The sequence below is a fragment of the Camelina sativa genome, chromosome 17, assembly GCF_000633955.1.
Source record: "Camelina sativa cultivar DH55 chromosome 17, Cs, whole genome shotgun sequence".
Lineage (NCBI taxonomy): Eukaryota > Viridiplantae > Streptophyta > Magnoliopsida > Brassicales > Brassicaceae > Camelina > Camelina sativa.
In genome coordinates, this window is record NC_025701.1 from 19,239,717 (window position 1) to 19,258,316 (window position 18,600).

The 18,600-nt window shown below is 31.9% G+C and overlaps 4 protein-coding genes across 4 annotated transcripts in view; all 4 read left to right on the forward strand.

The window, feature by feature from the left end:
• Positions 1,812-4,285, forward strand: LOC104757637. Its single transcript, XM_010480391.1, has 4 exons — positions 1,812-1,967; positions 2,301-2,492; positions 2,708-2,923; positions 3,696-4,285. Exons 1-4 carry the CDS (start codon positions 1,965-1,967, stop codon positions 3,924-3,926), a joined length of 642 nt encoding a protein of 213 aa, XP_010478693.1. The 5' UTR covers positions 1,812-1,964; the 3' UTR covers positions 3,927-4,285.
• Positions 6,895-7,694, forward strand: LOC104757638 (putative cytochrome c oxidase subunit 6b-like). The gene is made up of 3 exons (XM_010480392.2): positions 6,895-7,196; positions 7,290-7,371; positions 7,479-7,694. Exons 1-3 carry the CDS (start codon positions 6,946-6,948, stop codon positions 7,530-7,532), a joined length of 387 nt encoding a protein of 128 aa, XP_010478694.1. The 5' UTR covers positions 6,895-6,945; the 3' UTR covers positions 7,533-7,694.
• On the forward strand, positions 13,010-15,576 carry LOC104757639. The gene is made up of 5 exons (XM_010480394.1): positions 13,010-13,299; positions 13,580-13,641; positions 14,150-14,237; positions 14,475-14,577; positions 14,664-15,576. The coding sequence occupies exons 1-5, from the start codon at positions 13,178-13,180 to the stop codon at positions 15,270-15,272; spliced, it is 984 nt and encodes a 327-aa protein (XP_010478696.1). The 5' UTR covers positions 13,010-13,177; the 3' UTR covers positions 15,273-15,576.
• Positions 16,936-18,600, forward strand: part of LOC104759629 (probable BOI-related E3 ubiquitin-protein ligase 2) — a 3,341-nt gene continuing 1,676 nt past the window's right edge. The window contains exon 1 of the mRNA XM_010482539.1: positions 16,936-16,962. Within this exon, the coding sequence (XP_010480841.1) occupies positions 16,936-16,962 (27 nt within the window). The remainder of the gene's footprint in view (positions 16,963-18,600) is intronic.

Genomic DNA, 18,600 nt, shown 5'->3' on the forward strand with positions numbered 1-18,600 from the left:
AGGAAAGGTTGTTCCATCCGAGTCTTAGTCGCGGTGAGGGGTATTACAAGCAGAGATTACCGAAAAATCTTCAATATTTTATCCTCGATTCTGTTGGGAGACTTGTATTGAAACCTTCTCGAAACCCCAAGTCCCAATTACCACCACATGTCTAACGCTTTGAATCTATGGTTTGTTTTCTTGTTTCAATATAAATCCGACTACAAGCTTTGTGTGGAATTCCTTAACCCCATGGCTGAGGGTTTCATGTGAGAGAGGACCCACCTGTTCTATTACGGTATTGACACATGTTATTACAAGCATACCCTTCTTGAAACCTCCAATCCCAACCTTCTCCAATTTCTATAAGAATGTAAGTTCGGATATGGTCCCTATTTCCAGTGTAAAACTGACTACAAGGTTTGTGTGGATCTCCTTAACTTCCAATCCATGCCCGTTGGCTTCATGAGAGGGAGGAACCCCTGCTATGTTCAAGGTTTTGCATCTATCATTTGCATCTCCCGATTGTAGCTTCACCTAATGTCATGAGCTATGAGTATGAAGAACCTTGAGTTTTTGTTTTGAATCTTCTCATGTTGGCAAAGATCCTAATCCATGGCTCCCCCATTGAGCACCATTTTAAAAGCTTGGTCGCATATCTTGCACAAGGCGTCTATGATCACATGTTGATCAAGGAATTCGCAAAATCCGTTTTCATGGTCAAATTTGTTATGGCCTCAAAATATTTTTGTAAACTTTATCCCTTTGGAATACTCATGAAACCACTATCTTTATTTTCCTTGTTGTTTTTGAGTTTTCGATTGTATGAACTCCTCTCTTTTAAGATTTGAAGTAATGAAAGTTCTTGTTTGCACTAAAAAAAAAAAAAAAAAACTCATTTAAGCACATTGGTTCAATCAAACTTACATTTAATACAATTTTCTCTTATTTCTTTTTTTGGCTTTATACATTATTTTTAGATCAAATTTTATCAAACCAATTTTATTAAAGATGAATATGTGGAATTCACACTTAACTCCCAGCTACACAACGAAGTTTGTCTCTTTTGCCCAACACTCAAATGTGTTTCACTATGTTATCTGATTATCGAACCAAAGATGATAATATGAGATATAATAAATAGAATTTTACCGTTGTTTATGTTTAAAATAATTATCGTTTTAGATATCTAATGTAAATTTGAAATAAATAATATATTGAACTCCTAATCTTAATTTAAAACATAAGTAGAACCATATATAAAAATAATAAACTCAACTTATTTTATTAACATTTAATATATAAAATGTGTGATAATGATATTATGGAGTATGGACTAGACAAATAACAAATCAACACAGTGTAAAGTAGTGTTAAACTTAAACGTGTAATATCATTAATCAAATGAACAATAATTTACGTTACTATTCATTAATGACAATCTAAAACAGTTTTTTCTTTACTTTTTGTTTTTCCATTTCTTGATTAAATTGGGTGCATTTTTTTTTTCTTTTTCTGATGTCTCGACGTCGAACTAAAGTCTTGAATTGAATCAGATATTTTTGATTAATTCCTCCATTATGTGCATTAAAAAGTAAACAACCAAAAATAAAAAATGGAGATTTAAACATTAAAACAAATAATAAATGTGAAAAGGAGAAGAAGAAGAAGAAGAAACAATGAAAGTGGGAGGTTGGGTTCGGTTCATTGAACCCTCCGTAGCAAAAGCTCTCTCTCTCTCTATCTTAGCTTCGGGTTTTTTTAGGCTCGGGTGTCTAGGTTCGGAGTATAGTCGACTTTTGTGCGGATAAGAACGACTCTTCTCTTCTCTTTGTTTTTACACGAACACCTCTCTCTCTCTCTCTCTCTCTCTCTCTCCTCTGCTTTGCTCTTTCCTTTCTCTCACTTACAAAAAAGTTGCGATCGAAGAGAATCAACAGCTAGCTACTGTCAGAGAGATCAAACCCACGAACACAAGAATCATCATGGTAATCACAATACAAGAAAGATTCAATATTTGTTTTTTTTTCTTCTCTTCAAATGTGTTCTCTTTAAGTTTGATCATAAATGCTCTGTTTTTTTTTTTCTTTTTTACTTCAAAAGATCCGATTCAAATCCCACCACGAACTCGTTTTTTTTTCAGCTCTGATCAATCTTAGTTTGTGTTTCCCAAATGGGTTCTCTCAAAAACTCGAATCTTTTTTTTTTCCCCCAAATTGATTCTATTTAAATTTGACTTGACTCTGTTCTCTGTTTTGAATCATACTCTGGTTTGTTTGTTTTGTTTCTCATTCTTCTGAGATTGTTTTCGTGTGAAACAGGGAGCTGAAGAAGAAAACAATAAGACATGGCCTCCGTGGCTAAAGCCACTGCTTCGTGAGAAGTTCTTTGTACAATGCAAACTACACGCAGACTCACACAAGAGTGAATGTAACATGTACTGTTTAGACTGTACCAATGGTCCTCTCTGTTCTCTCTGTCTCTCTTCTCACAAGGACCATCACGCCATTCAGGTTCGTTTTTTATCTGATTCTTTTTTTTACCATGTGGTTAAAATCCAGATTGTGTTAAATTTGGTTGGTCTTCTACCTTTTTTCTATCATTTATTATTCCGGGATTCTCGGGAAACCTTTCTCAAGAAAATGCGAGAAAAATAATAAGAAACCATAGAGTTTTTTTTTTTTAACTCTGTTTATTTGAATTTTCTTGGTGATTCAAATTTTTACAGATAAGGAGATCATCGTACCACGATGTGATAAGAGTGTCGGAGATTCAGAAGTTCCTGGACATAACAGGAGTTCAGACATATGTGATTAACAGTGCTAAGGTTGTGTTCTTGAACGAGAGACCTCAGCCTCGACCAGGCAAAGGTGTGATCAATACCTGCGAAGTCTGTTATCGAAGCCTCGTTGATTCCTTCAGATTCTGCTCTCTTGGTTGCAAGGTAACCAATTAAAAAAAAAAAAAACTTGTTATTAATGTCTTTGATCGTAAATAGGAGTTTGTTGTGTGTTGGTTTTGGTTGATGAAATTGAGAAAGTAAATATTTCTATGTTTGGGTAAGAAAATGCGGGAAAATCAAGTAAGAAAAACTTGGTGAATAAAAGGAAGAAACTAACATAAATGTCAAAGTTTTGGTCGGTAAATGTATATATTTACTTGTGGAGAAAGTTAACTTCAATAAATATGTAGCTATTTTTGGGTCTATATACTGAACAAAATACTATTTTGAGGGAGAAAAGTATTAATAAGTCCAAACTTAGTTGAATAGGTAAAACTAATTACTATTCAATAATTTTCCTGATTTATATTGATTTTGTATTTAGACCGTCATTTATTCTTTAATCCTTGTTTGATGGGTATTGAGAAAAGGACTTCAAAAAAAAAAGGATTTTTCTTGTTGGGTGGGCGAGAAAATGTGGGGCAATGATAGCAACTCCAAGAAATTGTGGAGTTGAAAAATAATAATAGCATTTGGGTTGACGAGAAAGTTAGGGGAGAAAATTCCAAGTCAATTAAAAAAAAAAAAAAAGCTTCATCCTTAAGTAACAAGACCTCGTTTTAAAGGTCTTTTCATTCATTTTCATTACTTTTTCTCTAATGGGTTTCAATATCTTCATTTTTTTGTTTGTTTATAGGAGATAAATTACTAAGATATTCCCTAACATCAATCAACATAGTACTAACGTTGTTGATCTTGTATTGTTTTTGATTAGATCTCTGGAATATCAAAGAGGAAAAGAAAGGATTGGTCGAACAACCTTTCGGACTCTGATGATTCGTATAGCACTACGAGTATCGGGAGGCTCAAGAAGAATGACGACATTATGAATAATAGTTTCACGCCATCAACACCGCCTTTATCAGCCGTGAGTCGCAGAATCGCAAAACGAAGGAAGGGAATCCCGCACCGTGCTCCTTTCGGAGGACTAATCATAGAATACTAAGTAAGGAAGTGGTAATGTATAGTCTTATGCTAATAACAAATCACTAGTACGTAGTAGTTCCGGGTAAATTAAATGTATGTATGTATGTATGTATATATATGTCTATAATGGTATAAAGCAATGTAAAGGAAAAAAAAAAAAAAGCTTAACATAATAGTGATGTGTAGATATGATGGGTAAAAAAGTGGGGAATATAATAGAATGGAAGCATAAATAGAATACTTGTGCCTGTATATTTTGGGCTCAAAGGGTAAAATATGTAAATGTAGAATAGTGTTGTTGAAAAGACAATAGTAATAAGTATATGTGATGCAATGCAAATGTGAATGGAATAAAGGGCATTTTATTTCGATGTACTACTTGTTTCTTGTCTTCTTTGTTCACACTCTCTCATGTTTCAGTTTCAAATAGATATCAACTTGTATTTTTCCGAAAAGTGAGTGCATATAACTAAACCATTCATGGCAACAGATCTGAGTAAAGAGAGAGAACAAAGATTAGTTATTTCGCTCAACCCTTTATATGTAAATTGACTATAGAATCGATTTTTCATTTTTAAAGTTTCACTATTACAGTATCCCATTAGTATATGACATTCACAGGGGGGGGAAACCAGTACATAAGGAAAGATGATAAATGTTGCACACACAAAAAAAGGCAAGATAAATAAGTACATATAAACAGGGATTTTAGTTTCTGTAGTATTAAAATAGAATAACTATGGAGGGGTTGTTGGACCAAATTATTAAAAGTTAATTCTCTAGACAATCTAGTTTTTAAGATTTGACTTAAAAAAAAAAAAACATTTATAAGAATTTATGTGTTTGTGTGTGTGTGTGTAGATTCTAAATCCTTGTGTTACACCTTGAATTTTAGTTATAATCATTTAGTCCTGAAATTCTATTTGGAATTCATTTCAAATGGGGAAGAAGAATTATAGCTTAGTCGGCAAGAGTTCTCTCGTATTATCTCTGATATTGATGCTAAGAGATCAAGTGCTTGGCTCTTTGCAATTTAAAGCATGATCAGTCATCGTGTCAACATAGTGAATTTGGTGCGGTATCTAAGTTATCTATAGGTGCAATTATGAAACCAATGGACTGACATATGATGCAAGAACATATTTATCTTGTGAAAGGAATAGAAAATTTTTGTGAAGTATAATCTTGAGAGTGAATTATAGGCTACAACAAAAAAAAAAAAATTATCTATACGTTTGCCAAGAATATATATATAGTTAAAGATTATCGACGAAATTCTTATGTTGTGACACGGTATCCAGATTGGATTAACGATCAAATTGATCATGGTCGCTCTTCTATTCTATCTTGATTTCAGTTTATCCTAGTTTTCTGACTAAGCTTGGCCGGTCCCGTGGTTTTTGTATCTTCCTTTTTTGATAAATCCAGATTGACAAATGTTTTTAGCATGGGAGTATGTGTGTGCACGTGCGATGACATGCCATGTGTTGTGTTAATATTGGCAGACGGTAATGGCTTCGAAAGGGAAGAAGCCAATGATGTGTTTTGGGAATAAAGGAAGAGAAAAGGCAAAGAGTCCAACGGCATCTAGTTGTACTGAGAGTGGCCTCTTTAAAGCTTTTTAATGGGCATTTGTGGGACTCATTATCGTCATCTTTTTTGCCCATCCGATCGTCCCAAACGGCATATAATTGCCGAATTACGTAATCTCGGCCGTTGGATTCTCAAGAACTTGTCAGAAACGTGACACAAAATTTTTTAAAAAATCCACAGTATAAATTAGTTCGACATGTTGTCATTTTGTTTTTGTAATCATGTAACAGTACTATTGGTACTATAAAAAAATGAAATAGAAAAAGGAACAATTCTGGAACAAGCATGTGTCATGATGTTGCCAAACCCACTCACACCACGTAAATTGTTTCGTCCGATTGTCCAACAATGTAATATATATATATATATATATAGTTAATAAATAAATGTGTTATTTTAACTTCTAGTGTGATAAGCGTAAGCTAAGTGGTAAGTGAGATGTGATTAATCCATAAAACAAATCTTTTGTTTTGATTTATGAACAGGTGACCAACATTCACCTACTTTTTATATGAACTGATCGGTTGATTATAAATATGAACAAATCCACATAATACTGCTCTAAGCTATCTAATTTATATATTGAGGAGGATAGGTTGAAAGTGCTATTAACAAAATTAGGGATTACGGAGAAAAAGATCATGGAAATAGCTAGCTTATGGTTATGGAAGTGAAATAATCAGATCATACACAACTAGTAGTTGCTTTCTCTTAACTACTCCTATTTCATAGTGATCTACTGGTAAAAAATAATTATCTTGGAATTGGAATATAATTGTTAATCAAGTTGGCCGTTATGGATGCTTTAAATAATAAGAATACATTACAATCATCAATAGGTCCTTCAGAAAATTAGTTGAGGTTTCAGTTCGAGATCCTTTGGTTATAATTTTTATTTTTTTTGACTAGAATTATTGTTTTTAAATTATACACATGAAAATTTTATGAACATTGTTATTCTATTTTTTGAATAATATTAAAGATCATATGATAAAACTAAATAAACTGTTCTTTTTTTCTGGCAGCCACACATATTGGATTAAACATTTGGGATGTTCCACTAGACAACATTCTTAGTTGTACAATGACATGCTAAACAGGTCTATTAAGAACAAGTTAGATGATCAAAGAGTGGAAGACAAACTACTAACAAACGATATTATGCTTTTCTGTAATTTCAAGTTGGGCCAAAACATACCTTAAAGAGTGATTAACATGCTTTCTTTAGGCCCATAGCATCACTTGAAAACGTTACTCACGCAAGCCCCTAAGTTTTGACCATAGCAAAAGAGAACACATGCAAGTCTCTCGATCAAGTCACGTGTATACCAACCGCTATGACGTGGTATCGATCGTCCGCTATTAAACCTTGCTGTTGAAGGCAAAGATGAAATAAATTCAAAAACAAAACCAAAAGTTCCCCAACTTGTAAAGTTTGATCGGAGATGTCGTCGGCGCAAATGGATCCACACGACAAGATGAGATCTCGCGACTTGAGTAAAGTCGCGAGAGGCCAGCAAGCACCAAGACCAGCTCACGCTCCCGGCACGGTATCGCCGCCACCGCAAAACGAGGCAACTTTTCAAGCTAAGAGAGGAGAGGAAGGTGGACAAGAGAAAGATTCGGAGGCGGATGAGCGGTCTCCGGTGACTAATGAAACACGACATTGTTTTAATCGATACATGCAATACCATAAGTAAGTTTTAAAAATTGGTTACCACTAACTATATAAATGATTAAAGTGCGTGATTAGTAAACTTCATTATACTATGTTTTAATGCATACATAGGTGTATTGAGAAAAATGGAAGAGATGCTAATGATTGCAACAATTTAAGAGATTATGTGCGTTCAATGTGTCCCGAAGAATTGGTGAGCAAAAATTTCGTAATATTTTATCGCTTCTTAGTTCTTACTAAACATACTTAGTTTTTTTGTGTGTGTAACTTTCTTGTTTTTGTTGGGTTTTGTTTTGTAAGGTTGAAAAATGGGAGAAACAGAGAAAATCTGGGACATTGCCATCCTCAGTATGAAGATTGGATTACATATAATTAGAGTTGTTTACTTTTGTCGCTGTGTTGGTGATCTATAATACTTAAAACCAAAACCAATGATAAATTAAATAACTAATTAAATTAAATCATGTCTAAAGACTAAAACCATATTTTTGTGTTAATCTTGATCTGTCTTGAGAATTTCTGCGGTTCATTCTGTAAGTCCCATCCAAATCTGACTCTAAATACTCATTCAACCTCTGTTCAGTTCTCGTTCTTCCATATATAGCTCTTGCCTCTTGGAATCGACCTTGTCTTATCTATGTTGTTGCATAGTCAATATATTAAAGCTGCAAAATCTGTCGAAGTTACGCAAAATTTTGATAGATAACATCGGAGAACAATAGATTAAAACGGATATGAATTGAAACATACAAAAGACTCGTTACAGAACGTAAAAACTATATGAAGTTGGACTTACCAAAATCAAAGAAGGTAAACCCTAAGTACAATTTTTTTGTGTCTACCAAGTTGACTACTACCTTGAAGGTTTGATCTGGCTCCATCAGTTGGTATCAGAGCTTCAAGATAGAAGCTTTGATGCCAACTGATAGGTCCAAATCAAAGCTTCAAGGTACAAGTCAACAGGCAGAATTATGTAAGCTCTGATACCAACTGATAGGTCCAAATCAAAGCTTCAAGGTACAAGTCAACAGGCAGAATTATGTAAGCTCTGATACCAACTGATAGGTCCAAATCAAAGCTTCAAGGTACAAGTCAACAGGCAGAATTATGTAAGCTCTGATACCAACTGATAGGTCCAAATCAAAGCTTCAAGGTACAAGTCAACAGGCAGAATTATGTAAGCTCTGATACCAACTGATAGGTCCAAATCAAAGCTTCAAGGTACAAGTCAACAGGCAGAATTATGTAAGCTCTGATACCAACTGATAGGTCCAAATCAAAGCTTCAAGGTACAAGTCAACAGGCAGAATTATGTAAGCTCTGATACCAACTGATAGGTCCAAATCAAAGCTTCAAGGTACAAGTCAACAGGCAGAATTATGTAAGCTCTGATACCAACTGATAGGTCCAAATCAAAGCTTCAAGGTACAAGTCAACAGGCAGAATTATGTAAGCTCTGATACCAACTGATAGGTCCAAATCAAAGCTTCAAGGTACAAGTCAACAGGCAGAATTATGTAAGCTCTGATACCAACTGATAGGTCCAAATCAAAGCTTCAAGGTACAAGTCAACAGGCAGAATTATGTAAGCTCTGATACCAACTGATAGGTCCAAATCAAAGCTTCAAGGTACAAGTCAACAGGCAGAATTATGTAAGCTCTGATACCAACTGATAGGTCCAAATCAAAGCTTCAAGGTACAAGTCAACAGGCAGAATTATGTAAGCTCTGATACCAACTGATAGGTCCAAATCAAAGCTTCAAGGTACAAGTCAACAGGCAGAATTATGTAAGCTCTGATACCAACTGATAGGTCCAAATCAAAGCTTCAAGGTACAAGTCAACAGGCAGAATTATGTAAGCTCTGATACCAACTGATAGGTCCAAATCAAAGCTTCAAGGTACAAGTCAACAGGCAGAATTATGTAAGCTCTGATACCAACTGATAGGTCCAAATCAAAGCTTCAAGGTACAAGTCAACAGGCAGAATTATGTAAGCTCTGATACCAACTGATAGGTCCAAATCAAAGCTTCAAGGTACAAGTCAACAGGCAGAATTATGTAAGCTCTGATACCAACTGATAGGTCCAAATCAAAGCTTCAAGGTACAAGTCAACAGGCAGAATTATGTATTGTTATAAACCCTATATATGAATCGATTTGACAGAATAACCCTAATTACATCGGCTAAGAACATAGATTAGTGGGCTTGTATTTCACTTATCATGTGTCACAATCACAATGTTGGGCTTCATTACGTTATTTTATTTCATTCTTCTACTAATCTGGTCCTACTTGATAAGGAACGATTTTTAGTTTTTTACTCCTTTGCTAAAACATGGAAACCATCAATCTTACACTAAAATTGGTTTTCCAAAATTAGTTGTTAATATTTTTTTCATGACACCTATCAAATGTATAGATGAGAGATTTTTCTACATGTAATAAAAAGATTATACATAAATTACTAATTATAAAAAATGATTATTAAATCACTTATATATAAACCAATAAGATTGCCTCATGATTTCCCATCAAACAAAATTATATCATCAAGAATACCACCTTGATGCAAGCTAAATTTTATTGGCTTATACCAATCTTTTGTTTCTAAGCATAATCACTATTTTGATGTAATAATGTTAAACTAGGTAACAACCCGCACTATATGCGGGGATAAATCGATTTAAAGAAAATTATAATAAGTAAAATTATTATTTTAGAACCAATATTTGTTTGTGTCAAACATAATATGTAACTAAAGTTTTTTAAATATATTATATTTTTTTAGGTACTAAGTTTATTTATAATAATAAGGGTTATTGTCTCATTCTTTTTTAATAGCACATTGATTAATGTACAATTAAAACGTATATTCCTATTTGGTTATCATTATTTATATTTTTTAATGAATAATCACACTAAATGTTGAGATTAATTAGTTTACATACTTAGATATTTATAAATAATCACACATCATGATATCCCCTAATTTGTTGTCATTTTTATATATATTTATGAATATATATAAATCTATATTTATTGGGAATTAAGTTTTCTTTAATGAGTTGGAGATGATTTAGGGGTAATATATTTCTTTTTATAATCAATTATAATAACTATTGAAAGCTTGTTATTTAAATTATTATGATAGGTAATAATACTAACATAAAAAATAACATTTTTTATATGATTTTGTTAATAAGTTATATGTTCTTTATTTGTATTAACTTTATATGTTTTGATTGCCTTTTTAGAATATTTTACTTATATTGATTTTAAGAAATCAATATTTTATAAATATTGATTTCTTAAAAATAATATAACTTTGACTTGTATATTTTGTAAGTATATTTTAGTGAAATTTTGACTTAAAATAGTATGTAATTATTTTATTAGTTTTAATATGTGATATTTAAATTTGTGTAAGAATTGATGACATATCTAATTATTATTCAGTTAATTATTTTTTTTAATATAATGGCATGTTAATGTAATTAAGTAGAAAATTTAAGGTTTTTTGCTAAATATGTCTTGAGCTCTCTGGCGGCGACACATCAGCTTTATCAAGAGAGTGTTTCTCTATTAATATATAGGGGATTTAATTTTTGCTATCTTATGTCAGGATCAGGAAAATGCAATATATATGAATTACAATTGAATGCAAAAATAGGTAAAACATAAGCAAAACAAAAGTGATTTGCAAGCAAACCACAGATGGATTTTTAGCATTTCTATTTTATTCATCCAATCTCTATGCATTCATTTTTTAAATATATTTTCTTAAGTTGTATTTTTTTCATTATTATCATGCTTTAGATTTTTGTTTTATTTAGATTAAACATAATCTATAAAATTATCTTGATAATATTTCTAAATTAAATCATATTAAAGGTCCTTTATTTTTTTGTTGGTTTGCCAAAAGTTAGGAAAACTTTTACGGATACTAGCTAGCTACTGGCATCAGGGACGGACTCGCGTTATGGATATATATATATATTTATTATAAGTATAGTAATTAGTAAAGTAGTTAATTTGAATTTAAACCATATGTGGTCGAAGTAGTGGGTTTGACTCAACCTAGTAACAATCTGCACCTACCAATATATTTTTTTAAGATCTGCCTTTTACTGGCATTGAGGTAATTGTATACACTTCCAAACTTCAGCTTTGATAATAAATTTTAAGAAAATTGACTTATTAGTGGGCTTAATATGTCTGGATAAAGCTCTGATGAACTCCACACGATCTTTTCCTCACAAAACGAGGAATATCTCATCGAAGTCCAAGTCATCAATAGTGTCTGCTTCGTGGCATTTTTGGTTGCTTTCTTGGCGGCGGCAACTCTTTCTGCTATTGTTTTTGCTTTAGCTTTTGCAGAGTTGATCTTCTCATCCTATCCCACTCGATAATCATTCAAGTGTTTCATTTGGTCGCAAGCTTAAAGGTGTCATGCTTCTCTTCAACCGTTGGTAGCTCTGTAAGTTTTTTTTCCTCGCGTCAACTTACTTATATTTATTTAAACTTAACATTTGATATCAAAATTCGTTCAAAAAAAAAAAACATTTGATATCAAATCTTCTATATAAGGTGTTAATATAGAAGTTTTGATAAACATATTGGTTAGGTCTAAGATCAAAGCTTCAAACATACATGTGAATTGGTAAAATTATTCACTGTCTTTGTTAATCAATTTTAACATCTACACAACTGTTGCATACTATATCCACAAACAGATGCTACACAAAAGGAATTCAAATATATTATGGAAAATCAAAAGTTCTTACATGATAAGAAATTAAGAACGATTCTTATCAATAATCAAACTACAGTACGTCATTTTAAATTTGTGTCCTTCTATTCAAATTGTGAAGTGACCCATAAAATTTCAGTTTTAAACAATTTAGTCTCCATAAACTAAAAAGAGCAAACTGATGAGATACAAAACCAGCCATGAGAGAACATATAACCAGCCAATGAGAATACAAAACGTTGCAATTTAATAAAAAAATTTAAAGTATTAAATTTAACACTTAATTTTATTTAAACGAAAACACTTTATTTAGTTAAAACTTTTTGTTAAATAATTTAAGTAGGTCATTTCCAAGGTTTTTGAAGGTTTTTTCCTTCGTAACTAAGCCACAACTAAAAGTCAATACAATATTTACTATATTTTTTTTTGCCATAAATTAAAAAGGAAGATGGTATTCATTCAATTATTAGTTGTTTAAACAACATCATCCACTTTAGTTATAAAGGAGAAGAGAGATCAATATTGAAAGTATTAGCACTCAGATTTATTAAAATACATATTAAAAATGTATTTAATCATTTATCAAACCAAGAAAATAAATTGGATAATATAATCATTCTAATCAAACATATCCCCGGATTTATAATTTTAATCTCCTATCCCCTTTTCCTTAAAACAATTTCTCAAAAACCTCCACTTATTCTCACTATCCACTTCTTTAATGAAATGACGAACTATCCTTCTAACAATTTTTAAGTTAAAATTGAACATGAGCTCGCAACCACTGTGCTACTGTGTTTTTCGTTAAACATTTACTGGTTTAATTATATTTAATCTCGAAAACAACATTCACTAAGGATAATATTGTTTTTTTTACCATTAAGGGAGTTTTGAAAATTTGTTTTGATGGATAGGGGATATGAGATTTTAGTCCTGATTTATAAATAAAGTTCATGATTTGGTTAAGTTCGGTTCAATTTAAAGAGAACTTATTGGGCTTTCGATTCAGGCCCATAAAACTACTCACGTGTTACTTTTTTAATAACCGGAGCCCTAGACCCGCCGTGGAATCGAGAGAGAGAGAGAGAGAGAGAGATCACTTCTCTCAAAAATCAGAGCGACAAAACAAAAAAAATAAAAACCAATCCTTTCGATTCCAAAATTTAGCTTTCGTTCAATAACGGTTTTTTTTAATTTTGACAGTTAAAGTAGTATCGTTTTAGTTTTGTCTCCCGGCGAAAGATAGATGGCGACCTCGTCACCTTCTCTGAGTAACAATGGCCTCTCCGCCGTCGTCACGCCTCCCAAGACTCTCCGTGGTCTCAACAAGCCTAAGTGTATCCAATGCGGCAACGTTGCTCGCTCCAGGTCTTGTTTCTTCTACGCATCCGGGGAGATAGGGTTTTGAATTTAGGATGGTTCTTGGATTTATGATGTTAAAAGGAATCGAATTTAGGGTTTTTAAGTATTGGGGTTTGAGTTTTCTCCATGATTTGGTGATTGATACTTCTAATTGTTCTTGAGATTTGGTTAAAGTTTTGAGCTTTAGTTTCGAAAGATTAGTTTTTTTTTTTTTTTTTTAAGGTAATTGGAAGTGTGATGTTGGTATATTGATTGTAATGTTATTGCTTGGATGTGTTCAATGCAGGTGCCCGTTTCAATCTTGTAAGGGTTGTTGTTCAAGAGCAGAGAACCCCTGTCCGATCCACGGTATGGTTTCCCCTTGGAATCTGAATTTGAGAAGATGATTAGCTAAAGAAATCAGTTTAAAAGTTTAGTGTTGTTAACAACATTTATAGAGGAATTCTTGTCATTGATTTGTTTACTTGGTAAGTTTGGGAGTTTAGTGTTTAGTGTTCATTGAAAGATGGTTAGTGTCCGAACAATGAAACCAATAGAGTAACTGGAACTAGAGAAGAGAGTATTGGAAGACTGATTCATGGTATGGTCTCCCCTTCGAATCTGAAATTGAGAAGATAATTAGCTAAAGAAATCATTTTTAGTGTTTAGTTTTGATAACAGTGATAGGGAAATTCTAGTCAATTGTTTCTTTCACTCGGTAAATATAGATGGTTAGAGTGGAGCAATGAAACCAATAGAGAAACTGGAACTAGAGAAGAGAGTATTGGAATACTGATTCTTTGAGAGTGCTTGTTATTTAGCTGAGAGATATACAGTGATGTTTATCATGGCTTGTTTTCTGTTTATGCCTCTGCAGTTCTTAAAGTAGCTGCAACGCCTGGTGAGAAGATGCAGGCGCCAAGTACTCCATCATCAGACCAGAAATCATCTGAGGGCACTCCCGGGTACATATGGTCAAACCTGTTTTGTTATTTTCTGATTTCTTTGTGCTTTTGGGGGCAAGTGAATCTGTGATGACAAACTGGTGTACTTACGTTGTTAGGGCATTTCTTAGTTATCTTGGATTATTGAACGCAGTTGATATTGAGATGCTATATATATATATATATATGTATATTCTTGTGGAACTAAAAGATGGTCTCTTTAAGTTGACATTGTTCTTCTGTTGGGAACTGCTTCAGGACTACAACTAGGGTTTCGTCAATCCGCCAACTCTCTAGCAACTTTGCTCAGTTTAATAACTTGAATGCTTCCCCCCGCCAGAGAAAACCTTTGACGATAAAGGTACTAATTAAATTTGACTTCATTACTCATCGAAAAAAATTCTCCTATTAGTTGTTTTTCTCTAATCAGTTGTTCTTCTAATCTAGGATGCACAAGCTTTAAATGAGTGGCGGTTTACAAAGCTTAAAGAGTATAGAGACAGAAACATTGAAGTAGAAAATGAAGCTTTTGATCGGTACATGAGTAATGTGAATTTACTAGAAGAAGCATTCTCATTTACATCTGCTCCTGATGAAGAGGTTACCGGATCAGCAGCTTCTGAGCAAAACAGCGAGGAAAAAAATATGTCAGAGCTTAAACTGAGACTGAGATCGAACTCTGCAAGGACAGAGAACTTTAAGAAGCGGATCACGGAGACTGTCAATGCCGGTTTGTTTAAGCTTAAGAAACCGGAATTTGGTGGTTCTTCAGATGATCAAGATGATATGAAAAGGCGGAGGAAAAGAAAGAAATGGGAAGAGAAGGGTTCAGCTTTTAATGAGATAATAGATAAACTGAACAAAGCAAGAACCGAAGAGGATCTCAAATCTTGCTTAGAGATGAAATCAAAACTCCGTGGTCAAGTTACTTCTGCTGCAGCATCCGAGAAGAATAAGGTTTTCCCCAGTGTAGTCCGAAAAGTTGAGATGAGCGAAGAAGCACTTCAAAGAATCAGCGAGAATCTCCAATCTTTTGACAAGGTTGAAACTTTGTGAAGTTTGAGAACATTCTGTCGATGAATTGAACTCCAGTTTGGATGGCGATAAAAGCTCCAGATCTTTTGTGATCAAAGGTATTGTACAATGATCAAACACCCCTCAAAACTGATCATAAAGACTCAAGACTCAGAGATATTCTTGTAAAGTAGTGTTGAGCATCAATTAGATATTAGAACGCAGCATTGGATGAAGCTGTTGATTGTGTATCTCATTGGATTTTTGAATTTTTTCACTGTATGTTAGATTTAAAATTGCTTATGTGATTGCTAATAGAAAAACCTGGTCCAAGATCATTTTATTATGATGTGTGTACTAATAGATGAAGATTGTTTTGTTAAATTTTTTTTTTTTTTTAAAGCTGGTTTGGTTTGGTATTGGATTAACCGCTCAGTCTAATTAAACCGGTCTCTTTTGGAAACAAATCTATAGGCCATTTTCAACACGTATTTTTGAAAATGACTAAAACCAAACTTTTAGATTCTAATTTTGTTTTGCTGCCCCAATTCCACTATCGATCGACAGATCCAAAAGTTTTTTCGGAAATAAAAGAAATAAAAATAACGTTTAGTTTGTTTCCAGTTTCAACCGTATAATCTAATTTAATATATACGTATTTATGTGTACATAAACTTTGGATATATATAGACAAATACTATATGCATAACCAACTGTTAGCATGTTGACGGGGTTGTTGTTGTTGGTTGGAACTTGAGATCAAACAACTCATCAAATGAGCTCATTATAAGTTAAGCTTTGAATAATTGTTAACTATATCATTGTTACCACCTAATTTCTTCTGGTTTTTGGTCATGTATTAGTCTAATTGCAAGATAATTATGTAATAATGTAAACCATTTAATTTCTATGTTGTAACTTGTAACTTATAATTATTATTGTTACCATCTAATTTTCACAATGGTTTGGTAAAATATCATTTTTTATTGTAAGATAATTATTTGATAGTGTAACCTTCCAATTAATTTTTTACTAGGTACTAACCCGCGGAGAACCGCGGGCTGAACATTTTTTTAATAAAAATTTGTAATAATTTATTTTATTATTATGTTATTTATAATAGTTAGTGATTAAAATGGTTTGCTTATATTATAATTTTTGTATTTTAAAAATATTTATTAATAACCTGTCAATAAAACATTTATATGTAATGAATAAAATTGTTTAAGCCTTTGTCAACTAAACACAATCATTACTAACATGTAAAAAAGAGCAACCAAATATAAGTAGTAAAAGTTCTAAAAAGTCTCTTTCATTGTTTTTTTCTGTAGCTTTCTTTTCTTGTCTGTAATAATTCTAACCTGTGGTGAAAATCTTTTTTGATAAAAATTGTAACTGTATATTTTATGCGATTTGGTTTTTAAAATCTTACCTGTTAATTTTTTCTTAAGTACGAATTAGTTTTGATTCTAATAGATTCTTTTTACTTTTCTACAATTTAATTTATTTTATGTGTCCCCGATTTTTATTTTTAATTAATTTTATTTATTTAATTAATTAATTAATCTTAATTAAGTTTTTTAATGGCAATTGAATTTATTTTTTACACATTTTAAGGTTAGTTTCATATTTGTACTTCTCAATTAATATAGTAGGATGTTGTAACTTGTTCGAGCTCCGAATATTATAACCTAAAAGAGAAAAAATGGAAAAGTTTTCAAATTCATTGATGGTGAGGAAGAAACTTAATTAGCATGTAATAATCTTGCATTTGAAGAGATTATGAACCCAACCCGAAATTTATGCAATATGAAAATAAAGTTCTTTTGTTTCAAACAAAATATCATTGTAAAAATTTATCTTGTTTCAAGTTATTATTCTATGATGTCATTGTAAAATTTTGATATTCATATATGTATTTTTCTTCAATTTCATATATTAATAGATAATATAAAGTACAAGGTATAAACTTATAATTATAACATTTACTATACTTCTGAATTTGTGTGAAAATGTCTAAAAGATATTTATATTAAAAATGAGGAAGTAATACACACAATCAAGTAGTATTAATATTAGCAAAATGAAAATGAGATGATTTATTCATACAAAAAAATGAGATGATTTTAGTAATTTTATTTATTATTCATCATTTGCATGATTTGTTTCATTTGGCTGAAATTACAATCTACATGATTAATGATTTGTTTCTTAAGTGTAATAGAATTTCAAGGGTTTCTTTTTGTTTTAAATCACTTTACTTTGATGAGGGAAATTTTTTTTGGTTCCTTCATTTTTATAAATATTCGTAACTCATGTATTTTGCTTAAATTTTTCTTCTTTCTTGTTTAAGCGTTAACTTCGGAAAGATTGCTTATCATATTATCCATTACTTGAAAAGTAAAAGAGATGAAAGACAAAGAATAATTAATTGTCACCAAACTATCTATCTATCATACGCAAAAGGAAAAAAAAATATGCAAACTATCAACAAAGAAAGAGTAAAACACTTAAAATGAATAGTATTTACATAATAAAAGGTGGGAAGAAGTTGCTGTCTAATGATCTTAATTATGTTATCTAGTATGCTAAGGAAAGAAATCAAGCAAGTCTCACACATGTTATGATTACTGACTTGCACTTCATTTTCTTTTTGCTAAGAAAAATGTGGTTTATAAATATATCTTTGGCTAGTAAAATAAAGAATGTGCAAAACAATCCAAAACAATATATAGCTTTGTTTTTTTCTTCTATTTTTGTAACAAGAAAATTTAAAAATATACATCTTTTAATACAATAGTATGTGCATCTTTTAATAAGTTTAAAATTAGTTTGGGTCGTGAACTACTAAAAAAAAAAAAGAACTTGGTCACCGAATAAACAGTAGAAATATCGATTTGCGTTTTATTTATTGATACACTTTTTTTGGTTTTTCTTGGAATATGCGAGAGTAATGGCGTGGTTGAAGACACGAGAGAAAGAGAGAGAGAATCCTAAAGAAAAAGCCAAAGGCATTAACAAGAAGGAAGAGAAGAGAAGAGAACCAAAAGAAACAAAACCCAACCTACAAGAAAGACTCTTTCTTTCTTCTCTCTTTTATTACTACCACACCTATATTTATATACTATATACAAAGATAGAGAGAGTGAAAGGTTCACGAAAAAACAGAGTTCAAATACGTTCAAGATGATGATATAAGAGTTTTTGTAATTCAATTAACCCATTTTTTATTGTTCCTTTTCTTGTCTATCACTAAAATGGCTGTCCAAGCTCAACAACACCATTCCTCTAATCTCATCCTCCATAACAAAAGGTTTCATTTTACTTCTCTGTTATTTTTTGTTACGATCCTTTTTTTTTTTTTTTTTTT